The sequence below is a fragment of the Prionailurus viverrinus genome, chromosome E2 (genome assembly GCF_022837055.1).
Source record: "Prionailurus viverrinus isolate Anna chromosome E2, UM_Priviv_1.0, whole genome shotgun sequence".
Lineage (NCBI taxonomy): Eukaryota > Metazoa > Chordata > Mammalia > Carnivora > Felidae > Prionailurus > Prionailurus viverrinus.
The window spans coordinates 49653751-49676121 of NC_062575.1; the positions used below are offsets into that span (position 1 = coordinate 49653751).

The 22371-nt window shown below is 54.6% G+C and overlaps 1 protein-coding gene across 11 annotated transcripts in view; it reads left to right on the forward strand.

Annotated features, from left to right (window-relative positions):
- The first annotated feature begins 682 nt into the window (after positions 1 to 682).
- The window catches only part of POU2F2 (POU class 2 homeobox 2), a 35203-nt gene continuing 13514 nt past the window's right edge, over positions 683 to 22371 (forward strand). For 4 of the 11 annotated variants that reach the window (XM_047835486.1, XM_047835490.1, XM_047835494.1 and 1 more), the window contains exons 1-6: positions 1327 to 1372; positions 8509 to 8574; positions 8679 to 8713; positions 8853 to 8909; positions 12583 to 12699; positions 12964 to 13242. In XM_047835486.1, coding sequence (XP_047691442.1) covers positions 1360 to 1372; positions 8509 to 8574; positions 8679 to 8713; positions 8853 to 8909; positions 12583 to 12699; positions 12964 to 13242 — 567 coding nt within the window. In that variant the 5' untranslated portion in view covers positions 1327 to 1359. Of the gene's footprint in view, positions 708 to 1316; positions 1373 to 3651; positions 3677 to 8057; positions 8296 to 8508; positions 8575 to 8678; positions 8714 to 8852; positions 8910 to 12582; positions 12700 to 12963; positions 13243 to 22371 lie in introns of those variants that run through there. The other 7 variants (XM_047835492.1, XM_047835493.1, XM_047835497.1 and 4 more) reach the window with 4 other exon arrangements.

Below are 22371 nucleotides of genomic sequence, written 5' to 3' on the forward strand. Positions count from 1 at the left end.
GTACACAAGAGTTAGGGATGTTGGGTAGGGAGCCTAGGCACACAGAGGAGGGTTCCCGTGTGTCTGCGCGTGGACACATGTGTGTGAAGTGCCGGGGCTCATGTGTAGAAATACTTGAGTGTATGTATACGTTTGGGTGAGTCCAAGCGTCCGTGTGCGCGTGTGGCTTGGGAGTCCTCCTCTAGCGTGGGGCGCGGCGAGTCTCGCGGGGCCCAGGGCGGACAGGCGGCCTGTTTGGAGGCGCCAGGTGGCCTGACAGCCTCGGACCGGGCGCGGGGAAGAGGAAGAGGGCAGCGGGCTCGGCCGCGCCTTTGTCTGCGCCGCCGTGCGCTGGGAGTCCTGCGCCTTTGTGTGACCCTCGCAGGTGTGCGCGCAGGGGTGGGGGTGGGGGGGGCGGGGAGGGGAGCGGAGGGAGGGGCTTCCTCCTCCGCAGCCGGCCCCTCCCTCCGGCCTATTGGCTGGGCGCTGCCGCCCTCTGGCGGGCGCGGAGGGAAATGCTGGGCCGGGAGCGCAGTTCGTGAAAGGCCAGCGGGCAGTCTGTCAGGGGACCCGGGGCTCCTCTCGCCCAAACCGCCTGGGGCGCCCGCATTTGTCCCTGGTGGACATCTTGGCACTCTGGGCCAAGCGGCCCCTCCCCTTCGCCCTCACAGCCACTGTCCCAGGGCACCGCTTCCTTCTCAGTGGACGGACGCCTCACCTGCGGACAGGTGCGTGGCTGGGTACCTCCCTTTCCACAGCCTTGCGGGACACCCACCGCGAACGTCACTTACTGTGCTTCTTGGCTTCAATGCTTCTTGGCTCTGGGCCCTTGGGGAAGCCACCTCAGCTCTCAGGTCCTCAATCTTTTCATCTGTAAAATGGGGCAAATAGTGATCATCTCAAGAGATGATGCCTGTCAGGTGCACCTGTCAAGTGTGGCATTGGGAAAGACCCCAAAAAACTTCTAGCCAGGGTTTAGTGTTGTTGTTGTTGTTGTTGTTGTTGTTGTTGTTATGGGCCCACCCTTTCTCCCAGACCCACATGCCCTGTTCCAGATGTGTTTGCCCTGGTGGAGGCCGCTGAAGGGCTGGGGCAGCTGTTGCAGGAACCTCCTGGAGACCCAGTGGGAGGATTCAGCTCCTCGAGGCTGTTGCCCTCCACCCCACTACCCCCACTGCCCCAACACACACATGATTTGGGGTCCACCGCCTCCTGAGGTGGGCCTTGGGGCCAGAGTATTTTCCCTTCTGAAGGGGGCGGACCCTGTGGTTTCCTCCCTGGGTGACTTCCGGCTGAGAGGGCTTGGCCCCCAGAGAGGGCGGGGAGATGACACAGTTGTTCCCCCAGCCCTGCGGGGCGGGCAGCACGGTTCACTCCAGCATGGGGGCTCCAGGTAAGGGGCCTGGGGCCAGCACCCGCTGCCTGCCCTGCCCTTCCTCCTTAGCTCTCTCCTCTGCACTTTCGCTCTGTACCTCAACAGCTCCCCCGCTCCCACCCTGGGTCCCCGCCCTCAGCTCTTCTTTCCCCTTCCCTTCCACTCCAGACACCTGGGGGCTTCTGTCCTCCCCCCACCTATCTCCGCTGCAGTGTTCTGAGGGCTCTAGGGGAGGGAGGATGGAGCCCAGTGTTGGTAGCAGGCTCTTATCAGGAGGACCAGTGGGTGAGGGCTGCGAAGGGCTGGGAACACTGAGCTGCAGGGCTTTTGGTATGTGCGTTTCTGTGCGTGGATATGTGAGTGGTGGTTCTGAGTCCTCTGAGTGTGACTCATGTGTCTGTGTGTGAGGGTCTGTTGTGTGTGGCACTGTGGGCTAGCCTTGGCAATGACCTCTTGGCTCACTGCCTCACTTCATTTGTCCAGATATCACCTCCTCAGGGAGGCCTTCCCTGATCTCCCCATCTGACTTGGCAACCAATCCCACCATTCTCGGACCCCTTGCCCTGCTCTGTCTTTTCTTTATGGCACTTATCACCACGCAAAAATGTATTATGTGTCAGCTGACTGAGTGAATGTTGTGTGCCGGGCACCCTACAAGGTGATTTGTATTTGTTGGCTCCTTTGGTGAAATGTGTCTATCTCTGCATAATGATAGCTATCTCTCAGCAGTGCTGACGGGAGAGTTAAATGAGGTAATACGTGTAAATGCTTAACACGGTGCCTGGAACACAGCAAGCGTCAGTACTTGGTGATTGTTTCATTTGTGGCCATGTAAGCATGACTGTCGGCTTGTGTCACATTTGCGAGTGTCCGTGGGGATGGGTCTTGATTTGGCATGTGCCATCCTATGCACATCAGTGTATGTGCAGGTATCCCTGTGGCCCTTCAGCAACGTGTATTTATTGAGCACTTTCATGTTGGGTGTTGGAAACACAACGGAAACAGGTCTGTCCTCCTGGAGTTCCCAGTGAGAGAGATGGACCTGTTGCCAGAAAGCGGAGGGAGCACAGGCAGAGGGGTCGGAGGCACGGGGAACTGTGGGAGCCCAGAAGACTTGCCCAGCTGGGCCAGTGGGGTGTCAGAGAGGGCTTCCTGGAGGAGGGGATGTCTGGGCTGAGATGTGAAGGATGAGTGGGTATGAGCAAGGCAAAGGAGGTGAGGGAGGGGGTTGACGTGGAGGGAAGACAACTTGCAGGATGGCACATGATTATTTATCGGGGTGACTCTATGTGCAATTATGTATATGTGTGGGTGCACGTGCAGTGTAGATGCAGAGCTCCGAGCTCTGCTCCACCACTGACTCCTCCCTGTCTGGGGTTGAATGGGGGCCTCGTGTGTGCTAGGTACTGAGTTAGACCCCCTACTTGGGATCTCTCACAGAACTGCCCTGCCTGGGAGGCCCGCCTGGGTTCCCTGCCTGGACATGAATGAATACACTGCGTGGCCTTGGCCAGATCACTTGGCCTGCCTGAGCTCAGGGTTTGGGAGTCCCCCCTGGCCATCTCCCAGGATGAGCTGATTCTAGGCATGTGAGTGTCTACACGTATGTGTGTATGTCTGTCTGAGTGACCTGGGTATGGATATGTATGCACACCTGTGTGTGTCTGTGTGTCTATCTGTGTATCTGTCTGTGAGTGACTCTGGATGTATGAGTGTGTGCACATCTGTGTGTATCTGAGTAACTCTGTGTGTGTGTGTGTGTGTGTGTGTGTGTGTGTGTGTGTGTGTAAACGCAGGTGTGCATGCGCATGTCTGGGTGTGTGTTTTGCATATCTACCCATGTCATTGTGTCTGGGCATATGTCTTCTCTACAAACATCCCGACCCAGGATCTCTGCACACCTGTCCCTGTGTGTGTCTGCATGATCTCTATCCTTGTCTGGGGCCCTGCCTGGCTGAGGCTGTGGTGTGTGTGTTCCGTGGCACAGCTGTGGGGCCACCTCTCTTGTTGTGTCTGCTGCCTGTATCTCCATCCTTCCCTCCTGACAGCTCAGAAGTGTTCACTCCCTTGAGGCCGCTCGCTCGGGGACAGACATGGGGTGGTGGTGGGGGGGGAGGTGCGGTGCTGCTCCTACGGAGGCAGGGACTGGGCCAGCTGGGCCCACAGAGGTTCCCGGCAGCGCAAACCCTGCCCACAGGGGCTCCCAGGCCACAGCCTTGATTGAAGCCGGCTGTGAAGGCAGGAGACCCAGGGGACAGGCCAAGAGGGGCCAGGAGGGGTGAGGGGCAGCCCTTGGGCCCTCTATATTTAGCCCCATTTTCGGTAAGTGCTAACGAGAAGCTGGCCCAAGTCTGCTAAAACCGGCTGGGGGAAATGCAGAGGAGAAGTGAAAGTCCGGAGAGGGAGGGGTAAGGGAGGGGTGGGGAGGGCGGAGGGGACCCAGAGTCCCAGGCCTGAGGCAGTGGGGCAAGCGAGTGTGACCCCAAGGGTGTGGGTAGCCCTGGGTGTGTCTGACCCCAGGATGGTAGGATTCAAGGGGCCCGCTAGGATTCTGCATCGCTTTTTCCTGCCTGGTCCTCTAAAGAGTGACACACTGCCAGGGATGAGAGAAGGGAGGGGTGGCTATGGCATATAACCAAGCAGCCTTTCTGTGTGAATGAGGCTTTGAGATGGATTTTGGAAGGTGCAGGGAGCTGGAGCATATTAGAATCACCTGGTGAAGGTGGCGGTGGCGGTGGCGGTGGGGGCTTTTCAAAATCCAGATGCCCCGGTCTTACCTTGTCCCAGTGAAAGCAGAGTGTCTGAGTGGGAATAGGCGTCAGTATTTCTCCAGAGCCGGGAGAGAGGGGCCTGGGCCGAGGCTGATAGCCTGCAGGATGGGCGCCTCAGCGGGCCTCTTAAGGGGATTGCCAATGTCCTAGAGTGTTAAGGCATCATTTGGCTTTGGATCTGTGGTGGAAATGGAGTCCCCTATTCATGCTTGGTGGGGATGATTCTATGAAACCCTTTTCTCAGATTGGGCTCTGATGGGGGAGGAAAGAAAAGCGAGACAGGCTTGGGTGAAGGGCGACACTGGCCATTTTGCCGTCAGCCCAGCCAAATGCTGTGGGGGTGCCCGGCTGTGTGGGAGTCCGGGTCGGGGAAGAATTAGGGACAACTATGGAAACAGAGTGGTGGAGATTTCTCCTTAAGCCATCTTTGCCTCCTCAGCCACTGTCCCTGCAGAGGAGATGTTACCTTAAAGGTTTAGGTGGGAGTTGCTTGGGGATTGGGGCTCAAGGTCAAGGTGGCAGGTGGCAGCAGGGAGAAAGGCTTGTCTGGGTCAGGATTGGGTCCTGGCCTGTCGGAGATTCTTGCATGCATTAGTGTTGTTATGACACCAGCCTGGGCTCTAAGGAGTTCACAGTTTGGGGCAAGGTGAGGCCATTGCCCAGGGAGTCAGGGTGTGTTAGGGGCACGGGGTTCTCAGACAAGAGACACCAACCACCTGAGGAGGCATGGAGGACCTCACAGAGGAGGTGACGTGTGAGCTGGGACCTTAAAGAGGAGCAGGGGTTTGCTCTTAGAGAAGAAAAGGTCACCAGGTGGAGGAAGAGCAGAGCCAAAAGCCTGGAGCGATGGGGGAGATCAGGGCCTCGGGCCCCCCTTGTTCACTCGACCCACACGTCCTGGGCTGGGCAGTGTTGGGGACCCCAAGAGGAGTCAGACCTGCCCTCAAGGGGTTCCCAGTCTGATAGGGGAGACCTGTTGGGGCCCAGATGGCTACAGCCTCTAGGACAGTCACAAGGGGAGACGCTGGGCCAGCAGGAGCCAGGGTGGAGGAAGCCACCGCCATAGACGACAGAACCTGTTCAGGGTCCTGAAGGATGAGTAGGAGGTCGCCAGGTGGCCAGAGTAAGGAACAGCCTTCCAGGCAGAGGGACCAGCCCACACCAAGGCCTCAGGAAATGTGTTAAATGGCAGAGGGACAACAGAACAGAGGCAGGAACAAGTAAGAGAGAGAGGTGCAGGGAGGGACGTTCGGCCAACATTTATAACCCATTCTTCTAAGCTGGGTGATGCCAGGGACCCAGCAGTGAGTCAGACCCGGCCTGCCTGCCCTCTGGTCTGGTGGGAAAGGACTAAGACACAGAAGGTCACAGCCCTGTGGGCTCAGGGCTAGGACAGTGGGAGGGCATGACCGTGGGAGGCTGTATCATTTTCCCAGGGCTGCCATAATGGGGTACTGCAGATGGGGTGGCTTAAACAACAGAAATTCATTTTCTTGAAATCTGGAAGCTGAAAGTCCAAGGTCAAGGTGTCAGTGGGGTTGCTTTCCTCTGAGGCTTCTCTCTTTGGCTTGGGATGCCCATCTTCTCCCTGTGTCCTCACATGGTCTTTTTCCTGCGCATCTGTGTCCCAATATCTACCTCTCATGAGGACACCAGTCATATTGGATTAAGGCCCACCCTAATGGTCTCATTTAACTTAATTACCTCTTTAAAGACCCTATCTGGGCTTTTCTTGAGGAGATAGGGAGCTGTGGAAAGGTTCAGGGCCAGGTTGTAGGCAGGATCTCCCTGGGGAAAGATGGACGACACTAGTTGGAAGGAGGGGCCAGGAAAGGGGGTTGGGGCAGGGGTTTCAGGGATGCTAGACGGGGTGGGATGCCGGACCACGCTAGCATTAGCAGTTGCCTGGAGCTGGGCCAAGTTCAGGGCCATTTAGAGGCAGGGTTAGGCTGGACCTCTGCCTTTGATATCTCAGAGTCAGGAGTGGGGTCTCCGCGCCTGGCACCAGCACCTGCTGCGTCCTCCTGTGTCTCTCAAGATCATTATCCACTCATGCCCCTCCTAGTGCCTGGAAATAGGACCTGAGCTCCCGTGGCATCCTGGGCACCTGTTCCCCACACCTCCTTCACCAACCTATGCCTTAGTAGGACTGTGTACTCATTTGTTTGTTTGTTTGTTTTAGCTTTTAATTTTTTTTCTTTTTTGTGTGTGAAAACATACATACAATAAAGTGCTCAAATTTTAAGGGTGCAGCTTGATGAATTTTTACATATGTATAGATAGAACCACAGAGCCACCCGACAGATCATGATATGGCACATTTCCAACCCTCTGCAGGCTTCCCCACACCCTTTCCCCATAAGCATCCCCCCAAAGGTACCCATAATCTGACCTTGGTCACCTGATATCATCTGGCCTGTTTTCTGAGCTTCCCGTAACTGGAATCCTACTGTCTGTCTGCTTTTGTGTCTGATGTCTTTTCCTTGGTGTCATGCCTGCAAGATTCAGCAGTGCGTGTGATTCAGGAGCGTGTTCTTTCTCTTGCGGTGGAGTGTTTCGTTGTATGGGCATACCACATTGTGTTGATCCACTGACGGGCCCTTGGGTTGTTGCCAGTTTGGGGTCATTTCGAAAGGGTTGCTGGGTACATGTGCCCATGGGCCTGGTGGGCAGGATGCCCCTCTCTCTCACATGGACACTCGGGAGTGGATGTGATGGGTCCTGGTGGGGGGGGGGGGCGCCTCCCCAGCTTTCCTGAATTGTGCTTATATCGATTCACACTCCCACCAGCAGTGTGTGACCTGGCTTTTTAATCAGGAATTTTAAAGCCGAGCAGCGTTTCATGTCAAGTAACCCTCAATTGCAAAATTCCTGGACATTTTTTTTTTCAGTTGCTGAGGATGTCCTAGCTACTGTAGCTGGCCTTTTTAAAATACCTTGGGTGCAGAACCCACTTGAGTTGGACAGCCCCTTTGATAGGGTGGCATCGTGTTTTAAGGCAGGGATGTGGAGTGAGTTGTGGGGGAGACCTGCTAGTCAGATTCAGGGTCAGGAGAAAGGTCTGAGGTCAAGCTGGGAGTCAAGGTCAGATGAAGGACTCGGACCATCGGGATAGGAGTTGGGATTCAGGGTGGGTAAGGGGATCGAGAACGGATAGGGCAGAAGCCCAGGTTTATGTAGGGTCTACCCGGGTTGGGTTTCCAGTCAGTGTCAGTCAGGGTGAACTTGAATAGGGGTGACAGCTGGAGATGAGGTGGGCGGAAGTCACAGTGGGGTGTTGGCGGGACGGGGGGGGGGGGGGGTCCAGTAGACCATAGCAGTCCTGATTAGAAGCGTGAACCCTGGAGTCATGCAGACAGGTGTCCAGTCAGGGCGCCTCTGCTGTCTCACTGGGCTCTTGGGCCCTCACTTTCCTCGTCTATAAAATGGGGGTAATATCAGCACCAACTGTTACTGTGAGCCCTGAATCATCCTTAACACTGTGCTTAGCACTGGTAAACGATCACCTTTCCATTGCCAGCATCAGAGTGTTGTGAGGACAGAGCATCGCTTTGCCTCCATTGCTTTCTGTCCCCGGTGCTAGCTTGCTGCCTGTCACCTCCTGTCATTTCCTGGGTTTATGGGACTGTAGAACAGGATCGCATTTGTACAGTGGGACACCCAGGCTGGATTGGGGTGTGCAGTTGGGATTCAAGGCTGAAGTCCAGGTGAGGCCTAGGATTAAGTCCAAGGACCAGGTCAGGGGCAGAGCCAGATGCAGTTGGAGTCAGTCGGAGTTCAGAGGTCAGAATGGGGCTGCTGGGCCCCGTGTGCCGAATGCGAGAAGGGAGGCCAGGAGCGGGAGGCCGGGTGGGAGTGAGGTGTGGACGGGAACGTTGTGGGCTGGAGGAGGGGCAGAGATCAGAAGACTCACTCCTTTGGGGACGCTGCAGTCCTTCACACCCCCAGGCCCCACTCAGAGTGGAAAACATGTCTCACCCGAAACCTGGTGAGGCAGGACGGGCGCGCCTCGGGAGGAGGCCCAAGGTTGACTCGCTCCTGTGGAACATCACCCACCTCCTCCTGGGCACCGAAGCCTTCTCACGACCACCGGCTACCTCCCACCCCGCCCCAGGCCTCACGGGAGGTGGCCCTCCCTGTGCCACCTTCTGCAGGGGTGAAAAGGATCAGGCAAGACCCCCAAGGCCTGAAGGCCCTTTCTTGTCCTGCCAGAGGAGGGCAGAGGCCCAGTAAGGAGGGCATGCCTCCTCAAAGAGGCACTTGCAAGGTGGCAGGGGGTGCGGGGGATTTGGGGAGAGGCTGGGGTGGTGCTGGAGGGGGGGCCCCGAGAGCCCTCCTGGCTTCCCCCCTCTCACCCCACTTACATGCCTCTTCTGTCCCCAGAAATAAGAATGTCTAAGCCCCTGGAGGCCGAGAAGCAAGGTCTGGACTCCCCGGCAGAGCACACAGGTGGGTGGGGAGGGGAGCAGAGAGAGCAGAAGTCCCGCATGGTGGGGGAGCTGCGGGGATGTGGGGGGCACAGGTGACACCTCACTCTTTCCCTCTTGTTGCAGACACTGAAAGAAATGGACCAGACACTAACCATCAGGTCCGGAGGGAGTGGATGGGCAGGAGGGGTGGGGAGGGGGAGAAGGGAACAGAGGTGGCCCCTGTGGGCGAGGGGCGAGGTGTCAGAAGCTGCTTCATCTCATTCGTCCCATTCCCCCAACCCAACTTTTTCTTCACAGAACCCGCAGAATAAGACCTCCCCGTTCTCCGTGTCCCCAACTGGCCCCAGCACCAAGGTAAGCACCTATCAGAACCGCCAGGATGGGGGAACCGGAGGGTGTCCTGTCATGGGTGGTGGTTGGTATCGGGGACGGGGTCCCACGCACCTTTGTGGGCCTGGGGCCTGAAGGGCACGGAGCCCCAATAACTCGGTGACAAGGCTCCTCTGGCTCCTTCTCACACTCAGGCTCCCGCCCCAGGCCTGTGACTCACCCAGGCTCCTTCCCCTTCCCTGGGGGGGTGGGGGTGGCCAGGGAAATCCCCCCCAGAGCCCCAGGGCGATGAACAACAGGAAGCTGAGGCCCCGCCCCCATCCCAACTTCCCTGACAGGGGCCTGCCCCACCCCAGCCCCCCAACACACACATTCAGGGGCCAGCCAATGGAGGAGGGTAAGGGGGGGGCAGACCCAGTAAGAATGGCTAAGGATGATGGGGTATCTGGACGTGGCCAGACAGAACAAATCCCTAATCCACATGGGGCCCTGCCTGCTGCTGGGCATCGTTGGGCTTCCTGAGGTGTCTGGGGCCCAGGTCTCCACGCTCCAGCCTGGTGGAGGCAGCCGCAGGTCCAGAGACCTGAAGGCAGCATGGAGGGCACGCGCCGGGTGGTCCTCGGAAGGACTGCTGACCCTGGCCAAAGGTAGCAGAGGGATGGCATTGGGAGCCGAGAGCTACTCTGTGACCATGGGAAAATCACTGCCCACCCCCCACCACCGCTGGGCTTCTCAGTTTCCTTTTCTCTAACATGGGGGCTATCAGATTGGATGGGCTCTGGGGCCCTGGGTGCAGCTTAGTGGGTGGGTATCTCGTGCTGAGTGAGTTGGACAGGGCCCAGGGGAGAAGGGGTCTGGCTCTGGCCTCCTTCCCTCTGATCTCGGGCACAGTTCTGGCCTTAGCCCTTGGAGCAGAGCGTATGTCCATTACCCCCACCCTCTCCTTCCCCAGCTGCATTTTTTGCAGCCTCTCCTAGTCCCACCGCAGCCCTGCTTCTCCATGGGGAAACCAGTGGGGCCCTGGGAAGGAAGGATTCTCGCGGCTCTTCCCCAGCCTGGACCCTGGTTCCCGGAGAAAGCCCGAGGCGGAGAGGGCTTTGGCCTCTGACTCCAGGCCTCTGTCCACACTACGTCCTGTTCTGCATCTCACTCGGCCTCTTCTGTGTTAGTCTTTCCCCAACTTCAGTGATTCATGTGCTCCCATCACGATTTCAGACACATCCATACACCACTGTGTACCATTACTTACATCACAATTTTGTTAATTGGCTTCATTTAAAAAAATATTTTATTATGGAAAATGTGAAGCAGATAACAAAGGAGGGAAAAAAAAAGAGTAGCATGAAAATAACCCCCCAGGTACCCACCAATCAGCTTCAACAATTTTCAGCTCATGAACTGGCTTGCTTTTTCAACAGCTGAAATACATTTTTTTTTTAGCGGAAATTTCATGAATGGAAAACCAGAATCACTTGCCATGGAAATAAATACAGTGATTACAAAAATTTTTTTTTTTTATGTTTATTTGTTTTTGAGAGAGAGACAGAGCGTGAGCAAAGGAGGGGCAGAGAGAGAGGGAGACACAGAATCCAAAGCAGGCTCCAGGCTCTGGGCTGTCAGCACAGAGCCAAACGCGAGGCTTGAACCCACGGACAATGAGATCATGACCTGAGCCGAAGTCGGATGCTTAACCGACTGAGCCCTCCAGGGACCCCAGTGATTTTTTTTTTTTAAAGTAATATCCACGCTCAATGTGGGGCTTGAACTCATGACCCCAAGATCAAGACTCAGTGTCTTTTGACTGAGCCAGCCAGGTGCCCAATACAATGATTATTAAAATGTACCCAGAGACTCTTGCCTGTCAGGTGTAAGCCTGAGGGCTTTCCTTCTTTCCTTAAAAAGGGAGATGAGTCATGCTGGGGACAAGGCCTTAGAGCCATCCTAGCACCTAATGGGGACTTTCTCAAGAGAACCAGAAGGAATGAATGAAAGAAACCTGAAAGAGGACCAATATTCTGACCATGTTGGTGTGGGTTTTTTGTTTTTTTTGTTTTTTGTTTTTTTTTAACATTTAATTAAAATGTGACATACACAGAGATCTTCAATGTATGGCTCTGTGGATTTTCACAAACTGAACACCCATGCAGCCAGCACCAGATCAAGAAGCAGAACATGATCAGACTTCCAGAGGCCCTTGATTCCCTGCTGGGGACGGCCACTGGCCTGGCTTCTAACACTCACGGTGGTTTGATGCATCTCGGCGCCCCTTAAACTTCCTGACGTTTGTATCCGTACCCTGGGACACTCCACTCACCCTCTGTTATTTGGCCTTTTCCCCGACCTCTGTCTGTCTCAGTCTGCATTCCAAATGCCACACCCCTGTCAAGCTGTTGGGTCACCTTGCAGCAGTTGCTTTCCCTCTCTGGACTCCCTTTTGCAAAATGCTGCTGGGCCATTGGGCTGAAGGATTAGGGATCATCCTTTCAGCCCGGTGTCCCCTCTGGGCCTGAGCGTGTGATTCTTCAAGGCATACCTCCTCCTACCCCCACACGTCCTTTACCAACAGCCCAATCAGGCAAGTCCACCATGGTCTGGCTTTCTGTCTAGGAGAGGAGGAAGGCCAGGACTGTGTCGGTCTGTCCTATGCGTTTGATGCGAGAGGCATCCACATCCTACACCGAGATGAAGGAGGGGCTCAGTGGACTTCTGGAGTGGAGGCTGAAAGGTGGCAGCATCTGGGCCACATCTGGCCCTCATACGTGCTTTGCTGGTCTTGCCAGCAATTTTGGTTTGTTTTTAGGTTTTTTTTTTTTTTTTGGTTTTGCTTTAGATTTTATCTATCTATCTATCTATCTATCTATCTATTTTTATTTTAGAGAGAGAGCACAAGCAGGGGGGAGGGGCAGAGAGAGAGAGAGAGAGAGGGAGAGAGAGAGAATCCCAAGCAGGCTCTGCACAACAGCAGAGTACCGATGGGATCATGACCTGAGCCAAAATCGGGAGTCAGACGCTCAACCCCCTGAGCCACCCAGGCGCCCTGTGTTTTTGTTCTCGATTTTAAAATGAGTGATTGGTGGGAACAGAGCGGGAGCTGGGCAAGCTTCTCCTTCGGGAGGGCTGCACACCCTGCCAGCGTACCCCATCCTCATCTGTCCGGGTCACCCATTTGCACTGTCTGCCTGTTTCCACACTTGTTTGAATTCCAGACCCATGTTCTAAGGTGGTGATTTTTTTTTTTTTTAATAACCTGAGACCCTTTCTTCCAGCGAAGTCTTACTCCATTAATAAGAGATGCACCTGTAGCTAACGCAGATGAGGGGTGTGGGACCCAGAACTCTACCCTTTGATGTTCCGAGTCCCCTGATGGCACATTTCCCATTTTACAGATGGGGAAGCTGACCCCCCAGAGGGGAAAACTGCTCCCCAAATGTGACCCTCTTCCTGTAGGGGGTTTGGGTGCAGGGAGTGTGTTAGCCTTATGTGATTGCTGAGGACACTGAGGCCAGAAAGGTGGCCTAAGACCCCCGGCCGGTCAGTACAGGGTCTTGCCTCTATACCCCGGTCCACTCCTCCTCTGCCGGCCGGCCCCAGGCTGCTGTTGCCACACACGTGCCCTCTCTTTGGTTCACAGGTGGGCATTCTCTCTGGCCTCCACTTAACATTCTGGGGTCCCGGACCCTGCCTCTCTCCCCCCCAGATCAAGGCTGAAGACCCCAGTGGCGAATCAGCCCCCGCAGCACCCCCGCCCCCCCAGCCAGCCCAGCCGCATCTGCCCCAGGCCCAACTCATGTTGACAGGCAGCCAGCTAGCCGGGGTAAGTACTCGGGGAAGCACGGGCACGTGGGCAGAGACCAGCCACCCCCCACCTGTTACAGGACCGGTGGCATGGGGTGTCCCGCCAGGACTGCGGCCGCGCTCTCGCGCCTGCCTCCTGTCCCCCTCAGTCGTCCTGCAAGACTTGTGCCCTAACCTGCTTGGCTCAGGCACTAACCCCTCTCTGCCTTCTCTGCTCCTCCCCACACCCCTCCCCCGGCACCCCACCCCCCTGCCGCCCACCCCCCGCCCCCCACCCCCGCAGCTCACGGCGCTGATGCCGGCTCAGCAGCAGCTCCTCCTGCAGCAAGCCCAGGCCCAGCTCCTGGCCGCAGCCGTGCAGCAGTCCAATGCCGCCGCGGCCGCTGCCGCCGCCTCCTCCACCTCCTCCTCCTCTTCCTCCTCCTCCTCCTCTGCCTCCTCCTCGACCTCGCAGCCCCCGGCCTCCTCTGGGGGAGGCGACCTGCCGCCACCACAGCCTGCCAGCCAGCCCCCCGGGACCCCACAGCTCACCCTGTCCCAGCCCATCCAGCTCACAGCACAGGTAAGGGCAGCCCCGGGGGGGGGGCCCACGGCCTCCAGCGGACGATGCGCAGAAGCCCGGCGTGCAGGGGGCCGGCCGGTCCACAGGGGCTGACCGTTGGGACCACCGGTTGTGTGCCAGGCAGTTTCCAGCAACCCCAGGAAGCCTTGGGGGATGCTGCCCCCCATGTCTCGGTGGGGGAAAGCGAGGCTCAGAGGGAGAACATCCCCCGTGTGATGGAGTGTCCAGCTAAGCGCTTTCTGTGTATCTTGGTGGGGTTCGTCCTCGGTTTACAGCTGAGGAAACCAGAGGACTCACCCCCGTGGAAGGGCGCCCATGTGGGCACAAAAAGGAAAGGCTGAGACTCTGAACTAGTGCCCAAAAATGTGTGCCCTGGAGGTTCCAGTGAGAGACTCTCAGAACGGGGGCCTGTGGCCACTGGGTCAGGGAATGCTGTGTCCTCTCTGGCCATTCTGGAGACTTTGGGTACACACTGAATCATGAGTTAGTGGCTGTATTTGTTTCCTGGGGCTGTCATGACAAAGCCCCACAAACTGGGTGGCTCTAGGGAGAACCCCTCTTTGCTTCCTCTAGCGTCTGGAAGTACCAGAAATCCTTGGTGTTCTCATAGCTGGATCGCTCCAATCTCTGCCTCCATGGTCATATGGCCACCTTCTCTCTGTGCTCGTCTGTCTCTGTGTTCACACTTCCCACCGATCACTGGATTAGGGCCCACCCTAATGACCTCATTTACTTTGATTACATCTGCAAAGACCGTGTTTCCGAATACGGTCATTTACTGGCACTGGGGGTAAGGACTTCTGACGTATCTTTTGGGGAGCCCTGATTCAACCCATGATAGTGGCCAAAAAATTTCCCATAAGGATAGTCGGCAGAACAGAGTAGGAGTTGAGCAGGCTTCCCCTCCTGACAGGCCTGCACTCTCCACCCCATTCACACTTGCCCCTGTCACCCATTTGTGCTGTCTGCCTGGGTTCTGTAAACATTTGAGTCTGTAGCCCGTGTTCCAGGGCAGTGAAGGTCCTGAGAAGTCCTGCAGCAAGGAATCTTGTTTGACTTCCCTCAGCCCTGTGTTTCCCACAATGGCTGCTCCTTGGGTTGCTTTTCTTTCTCTCTACCCACCCCTTTCCATGAAACCCCAGGGCCAGATGCCGTCTACACAGAGGTGTCCAGTACCCATAAGGTTGTTCCCTTGACAGAGTTCAGCTTCCAGCAGACCCGTTCCACTACTTACCAATGCTTCCATGTGAGACCGTCCTTAACACTGAGCTGGTATCTGCCTTCTTAGGGCTTCCTGCCTCCGGGTCTGGTTCTGTAGAGACACACACAGCAATCTGTGCCCGCTGCCCCGTGACGGCTCTTCCAAACTTAGCCTCACAATGGCTGGCTCGCCATGGTGACTGTAACTAGAGTCTGGCAGGTGCTGTACTAACGGTGACCTCCTTGAATCCACAAATCCTCATCCTGGCCGAGGTCACCTGGTGAGCACAAGGGGCAGGATAGCCCTGGAGCCAGGCCTGGGAGTCCAGGGCTGTAACCATAGGACCCGGGGCCGCTACCTTTAGCTACTGTCCCCAGCTTTCCCGCTCTGGCCACCAGAGACCCCAGCAGCAGGAGGTCACCTCACAGCACCTGCAGTTAGTTCTTCACGGAGCAACACCAAGGCTCGGGGCTCCTCACTAGGTCCCAAGTATCAGTGCCCCTGCTCTGTTCTCCCTTCTACCTGGAAGTCGGCTCCCTCCCTTTACCTGGACAGCTTCTCTTCAGCCTTTAAGCCTCAGCTTGGGAGTCCACACCTCCAGGAAGTTTTCCATGACTTCCCTCCCTCCAGCTGGTTTATAATCTCCTGCCTCCTGCCTCCTCTGGGGGTCCCCAGCCCTTTCCTCTCCTTCTGGCCCTAATCACCAGTGCTGTGTCTGAAGATGCCTGAGGAAATATCTGTGGAAGGAACAAAGGCCACAGGGAGGGGGAGGGAGAGAGCCACCCAGTGCAAACCGGCCAAACCATTCCCCCTTGGGAGCAGGAGGCATTCCTTCTGTTCGTAAACTCCTAGAACCACCTCCCCCAAGTTCCCTGCGACCCAAGGACCCAGAGACCCAGGCTGTAGCAGGCTAGTCCTCTGCCACCTGCTGTTCCGCCCAGTCTCTGATTCTCAAGGACGCCTCCTCTAACCGTCCTGCCAACCCCTTCCTCTGGCTCCTCCCTCCCCAGCTCTGATCTGCTCAGTCCTGTTGTCTGCAATTGCAAAGCCAGGACCAAGAGTTTGTTTTCTGGGAGTTCTGTCACCCTGTGACCTCGTTTCCCCAACAGACGAATGTTTATCCCCAGTTCCAGGCACCATGCCGACCAGGAACAACCCGGAACGTGGGTACCACATTCCTCCTGCGTTACTGCCTCCCTGCATCCACAGACATTCCACCCCTGGGCTTGACCTCTCTCCTCAGTCTATGTCTCTTGGGCCTGCCAGTTCTACTTCCCATGACTGCTCAGCTCTGTCCTATGGTCATTTCACAGACATTTCCTAGCCCCCCATGTGTCAGGCCCTGGCAGGAAGCTAAAGACTTAGAAGTGACTCAGACCCTTCCTTGCCCCCTAAAGCCTCCCGGTCTTGTAGGGAAACACACACCAATGAACCACTAAGAAATGTTTTACTTGAAAAATACTAAGAAAGTAAAAAACACCCCTAACCCTATCACTTTAAAATTACATAATGTACTAAGGGAAAGTCCCCCATCTGTCCCTGTACCACCAGCTTCCAAAGTAGTGTCAGTTAAACAGTTTGGCAGGAATCTTCCCTGCATTTTCCTAGCTAGTACAGAGAAAGGGACAATTATAACACACTTTTATAATTTGTGTGTCCAGCGCTCAGCATGATGCTTTCCACCAAAGGGGCCACCTGGATGTTTACTGAATCAATGAGGGATGTTTTGCTGCAGCTTTTCAATCAAGGGTAGGGAAGACATCTCTCCAGGGGAGTAATTCAGACTGTCTGGGGTAGGGGTAGACATTGATTGAAAATTTACATTAACTGTTAAAACATCATTTTGTATTTGGAAGGGAATAAAAAAATCCCTATTTTCATAATATGACTATGGCAAATAAAGCTTGACAAGATCTTTTAGGCTGGCAGGCCCTACTGAACGAAGGTTTCCCAGAGAAACCTACTGGGTGTGGTGGGAGTGTGGGAAAAGACAGGTGACCTGTGCCTGAGGGAATCAGAGAAGGCTTCTTGGAGGAGGTGGTGCCTGACCTGAGCCCGGACAAGTAGGAGTTTGCCAGGTATACGGAGTGGAGAAAGCTGTTTCAGGCACGGAAGGTAAAATGAGAGAGTAGGGGGGGCTCCGGGAGGCGGGGGTGGGGGGCCGGCAGTGGAAGACAGCGCAGGATGAGCTAGGAGGGGTGTCAGCTAGACCAGACTCCCCTCCAGGTGGCTGAAGACGTAGAAGGGGATATTTGGCTCAGATCACTGAAGAGGCCCAGCCCCAAACTCTGTCTCTTTTTTCATTCTGAGGCAGGCAGAATGGGTGCCGGCACTTTTAGACTTGTTCCCACCGACCAGGGTTGGGTTAGTGTCCTCAACCACTGCCCCAAGAAGGTAGGGTCAGCCCACTTGGGCCATGTGACCTGAGAATGGGGGAGGGCCAGTCCCCAAGAGGAAGAGATGGCTCCTGAGGCTTGGAGAAGGGGCAGCAGGTGCCAGGGCAGCCAAACCTGGAGGTGTGTCGTCAGTGTACCCACAGGCCCCTGGCGGCCAGGAGCTGGGCCGAGGCGTACCAGTCACTCCACAACTGGTTGGGGTCTGCTGTTGCTCATCTATCCTGGAATTTTAACAGGAGGCAGCACGGCATGTAACACACAATGGGCATGTAGGTGTTTCTTCTCCCCGTCAGATGGGTCTCAGCTTTTTGGTGTCCCGCCCCAATCTCTGGGACTTCCTGGGCTCCACGTGGCAGGGCCAACCTTTGGGGGACGGGGGCACACAGAGAATCCCACACTAGAGACAGGCCACCTCTGTCCATATCCCTTCCCCCCAAACTTTAGGGCTTCCTGTAGGGAAGTGCCTGGAATGACAGAGTCCAGCACTTATTAAGCACCTTGTGTATGCCAGGCGCCCGTTTGTGGCCCCAAGGGGACAGCTGTGAACAAGGCAGCAGTGGCTGCCCTTGAGGACCTTATGTTCTAGTAGGGAGCAGAGAGTAAACAGGTAAACAAAGGAGCAAAACAAGACCATTTTAGAGGAAGCGTACTAAAGAAAATGAAGTGGGCTGGTGTCAGAGAGGGAGGAGGCCACTCTTAATGGGGTGGCCAGGGAAAGTTTCACTGACAGGATGGCCTTTGAAAGCTGAGGTCTGAATGAGTCAGTCATGAAGAAGCCATGGGGAGAACTTAGGAAAAGGCAACAGCAAATGCAAAGGTCCTGAGGTGGAAAGCAGCTTGACATCAGGGCACAGAGGAAAGTGGTATGGCTAGAGCAGAGCAAGTGAGTGGAGGACAAGTTAAGAGGTGAGGGGGAGGCAGGTGGGACCAGGTTTTGCAGGGCCTTGTAGGGCAGATCAAGGAGTTTGGAATGTTTACCAGGGAAACATTGACGGGAAGCTGTTGGGGGTTTTAAGCAGGTGGGTGGCATGACCCCACTGACCCTCTCCACAGCTCCCTCTGGCTGCCATGGGGAGAATGGACTGTGGGGGACCAGAGTAGAAGCGAGGGGCCCAGTGGGAAATCCTTGCAGTGATGCAGGTGGGAGATGAGGGTGATGATGGGGGTCTGGGATGCTATTTTATACGGATAGGATAGATGAAGGATGACTCCTAGGATTTGGGCTTCAGCAATCAGATGGTGGTGAGGGAGCTTCCTGAGTTGGGGAAGACAGGGGAGGCACAGTGTGATTTGGAGGGCTGGAGTAGGGAACCAGGAGTTTCCCTTTGGACACAGCAGGGTATAAAGAGTCTATTAATCATCCCCGTGGAGACATCAGATAGGCAGACGGACATCTGAAGCTGAAGCTCAGTGGAGAGGCTGGGTGTGGACAGCTCACAGCTGCCGGGCAGAGGATGGGGCTTCCTGCCCTTGAGAGTTCATGATCCGGTGGGGTGACGTGGGGGGAGTGACATGGGGGTGCAGGGCTAGCAAATGCTTGTGCTCGGGGAGCGTGTTGTGATTTCCCAGACACCTTGCAGATGCTAATACTACTCGGGCCTCAGAGCAATCCTGTAAACAGTTAGACATTATTAATCCCATTTTGTAGATGAGAAAAACGAGGCCCTGAGAAAGGTGTGACTCAGTAATAATGACTACCATTTACACAGGCCCACTTCAGTGAACAGAGATCGGGCTAAACACGCTATGTGCATTGTCACACTGAATTCCTTTAAGAGCCCCGTGGGGTAACTGAGACTTAAACAGGGGAAGGGGTGCCCAGGGTCCCACAGTGTGTGAAGGACAGTCAGGTTTCCAGGCCTGTGCACTGTCCCCCTATATAGTTAAGGAGGCCGAGGCCCAGAAGAAAGAGCTGGCTTCCCCCGAGTCACACAGCTAGAAGCAGGCAACAGGGCTGAGACTCAGAACCCCCAGGTTCCCAGCCGGCAAGGACCCTTGCACCCCTCTGACTTCCCTCCCACCCGATGTGGGAGCTCCCGCGGCACAGTTCTGGGCAAGTGGGGGTGCAGTTTCTCCCCAGTGGCTCCCAGGACAGGTGTTCTCTGCCTTCCCACGCAGCCCACTCCACCACCGGGTGCCCTGACACGGCTCAGAGGGTCGGGAAGCCCATCCTCATGCTGAACACGACTGATGATAATGTAGTTTACGTGGTCCCCAGACACCCCCTTCCTGTCCTCCCTGCTATGGACTTGACAGCTGTCCATGTCTTGGAATGGGGTGTCCAGAACTGGCCATGGTTTGCCATCTCAGGGGTGACTGCTGAGTGAAACGCAGACACCATCCCAGGCTGGGTGGCTGCCAGAGCATGTGTGGGGGCCTGCAGTTGGGGGATGGGGAGTCTGCCCTGTGCGCTGGAGTGAGGCGCTGCACCTGGGCCCACGCGGCCCAGTTCCTTTTAAAGGCTTTCTCTCCACCTCCCTCCACCCCCAGGTGGAATTGAGTCCAAACGGGAAAATGGACAATTGCCCTCCGGTTCACCCGTGAGTCACGTAAACTGTCAGTCTTTCTGCCCAACTGTGGCCAAGATCTCAGTGCGTCAAAACGCAGCCAGTCTTGCTCTGAGACTCCACCGGTCTGTCCTAGGTTTTACTCATTCACTCATTGGAAATTCACTGATGGCCTGCTGGGTGCCTGTACTAGGGTGGAGGTGATCAGAACGCAGTGATGAACAAGAAACCCAAGAAACCATCTCTTCCCTTTTCAGCGTTGGTGGGGTGTGTTAATTTTTTTCACAGGTTAGGGACAGAGCCACTAAGTATCTTGGCCAGGGGCCCTTCCCCGGTTCTCTCCACTTCCTCTAACCTCTCTACCAGCTTGACTTGGTCGTAACACGCCCCCAAGTGGCTTCAGATTGCTCGCTGCCTGTAGATTGTGGAGAAATGGGGCCTCCTACTGGCTAACCCCAGTCCTGAGACAGCACAGCACCCAGAATCTTCTCTCTTTCTCCCATTCTGTAATTTCTTGGGTCAGCAAATGTTTAGTGAACATCCACTATGCCCGGGTGCCTTTTTGCATGGAGAATACAGTGAGGAATAAGGCAGACAAGTCTGTGCCCTCTCCAAGCTGGTGCCTGCTCATAGCTGATAATTGCTATAAAGGAAGGAAAAGAGTATGATGTAATAGACATTGAGGAGAGGAAGACTCATCAAAGCAGGTAGAGAAGGGAGGCTTCTCTCAGGAGGGGGCATTTTACAGAGACTTGAATGATGAAGAGGGGCCAGTCATGTGCAGATCAAGAAGAGGGGGTGTTGGACAGCATGTGCAAAGGCCCTGAGGTGGGGACCTCTTCTGGGTTCAGTAACAGGAAGGACACTAGTGTGACTGGCTTAGAGTTAGGGAGTGAGAGTTGTGAGAGACAAGGAAGGCGGGGTCATGCAGGGTCAGGGCAAGGAGTTGAATTGTTTCAAATGTGATAAAAACCAGTAGAAGCTTTATTGTTCAATTAACATTTCAGAACAGGAACCTCCTGGAGGGGGCTGTGGATAGAATTCCAGGGAGTCCATGAACTTGGATGGGAAAAGCTTATGTCTCAATTTTTTCTATCCTCTAACTGCAAATGTTGAATTTCCTTCTATTATGAATATAGACAGCAGACCACAATAGCATTAGCAGTACTTGGACTTTGTATAAGTATTTGGACAATGGAATACAAAGATATTTCGATACACTTGTCACAGATCCCTTAAAATAATTGTTTTCGTTCATCATCACTTTGAAATTACAGTAGTCATCAGATGTACTCCTTGACCTTGTTATTTAATGTGCTGTAAAGAAACCCAAAGATTATTATTATCTATTCAAAATGTTTGATGATTTTTTCAATACAGTTGATTTCCTATGAAATCCTATGTATTTCATCTTATGCACTTTTTATTAAAAATTTTTAATATTTATTTTTGAGAGACAGAGAGAGACAGGGTGTGAGCCAGGGAGGGGCAGAGAGGAAGGGAGACACAGAATCCGAAGCAGGCTCCAGGCTCCCGACTGTCAGCACAGAGCCCAACACGGGGCTCAAACCCACGAACCGCGAGATCATGATCTGAGCTGAAGTCGGACGCTTAACCAACTGAGCCATCCAGGCACCCCGTTTCACGCATTTTTTTAACTCTGAGAAGGAGCCAGTAGGTTTTGTCAGACACCAAATAATTCAGAGCACAAAAAAGTTTAGAACTTTTAGCACTTGAAGGTGTATTGGATGGTGGAGAGGAAGGGACGGAGAGTGTCGGGACTGATCCCTAAGTTTCTGGTCTTAGTAACAGTGAATGGGGGTGTGTTTGAGTTTTTCATTTGGACTTCTCACCATGAGACCTTTTGCAAATTGGGTGCATTTCCCCCTCCCTTTTCTTCTCCCTGCTGATTCAGAAAGAAATCTGCAGATACCTCTCTTTTAGACGTCTGGGGAGAAAGTGGGATTTTCACTGAGTCACACTAGGGAGACAGAGTAGTTAACAAATATTGCAATCAGCAAGCTAATCAGAAGAACACTGGTAAGAAGACTTTATTTCTGGCTTTATTCTTGGATTCAGTTCAGTGTGCATTTAATGGGGGCTTGCCAGACTGTGTTGAGGGACAGGGATGCAAGAAAACTAAGACATAGCCTCTGCCTTCTCGAGTTTCAGTGTAGCAGAGGGAAAACTGTATATAAGCAAATGCATTGCAGTTTAGAGCAGGGTGGGTTCAGTTTGTGGGGCCTGATGTTTATATGAGTTACAGGGCCTTAAATTTTTTTTTAATGTTTATTTATTTTTGAGACACAGAGCTCAAGTGGGGTAGGGGCAGAGAGAGGGAGGGAGACACAGAATCTGAAGCAGGCTCCAGGCTCTGAGCTGTCAGCACAGAGCCCGACATGGGGCTCGAACCCACAAACTGTGAGATCGTGACCTTAGCTGAAGTCAGACACTCAACCAACTGAGCCACCCAGGTGTACAGGGCCTTTCTGAGAAAAAGAAGACAAAATTATGAAACCAAAATTAGGTGTGGGGACTGGGAAGGGTTCTTTGTAAAGGGAAGGGGCTGAATCCCAAGCTTCACTCACTTGGGGGCCAGGCCTCATGTGGAAGGGAGGCTGCCATGTGAGTTATCAGGTGGAGGAGTCTTGGAAGAGAAGGCAGAATGGACAGTTTCAAAGGACAGAGTATTGGGACTTCAAACCCCTTAAGCCGAATTCTTAGATGACTGGCAGCTAGAGTGACAAAGCAAGAGGTCAGGAGCATTTGGGTACTCTGCCCACTTTCCGAAGCACCCGGAGAAGGCAGAAGCCTTTGCAGTAGACAGGGAACTGCCTCGAACAGTCGAAACAGGAATGGTTGGAGAAACAGGGATGTTGGGCAGAAGTGACTGTTCACTTGGGTCAGTGGGTGTGGGACAGGTTTATTTCTTTATGTAGGCTAGGTAAATGTTCAAAACTCGAGATACAGAAGGATTTACAGTCTTGCCAGTTTCTGGTGTAGTTTTCCAGGTATAGTCTACGCA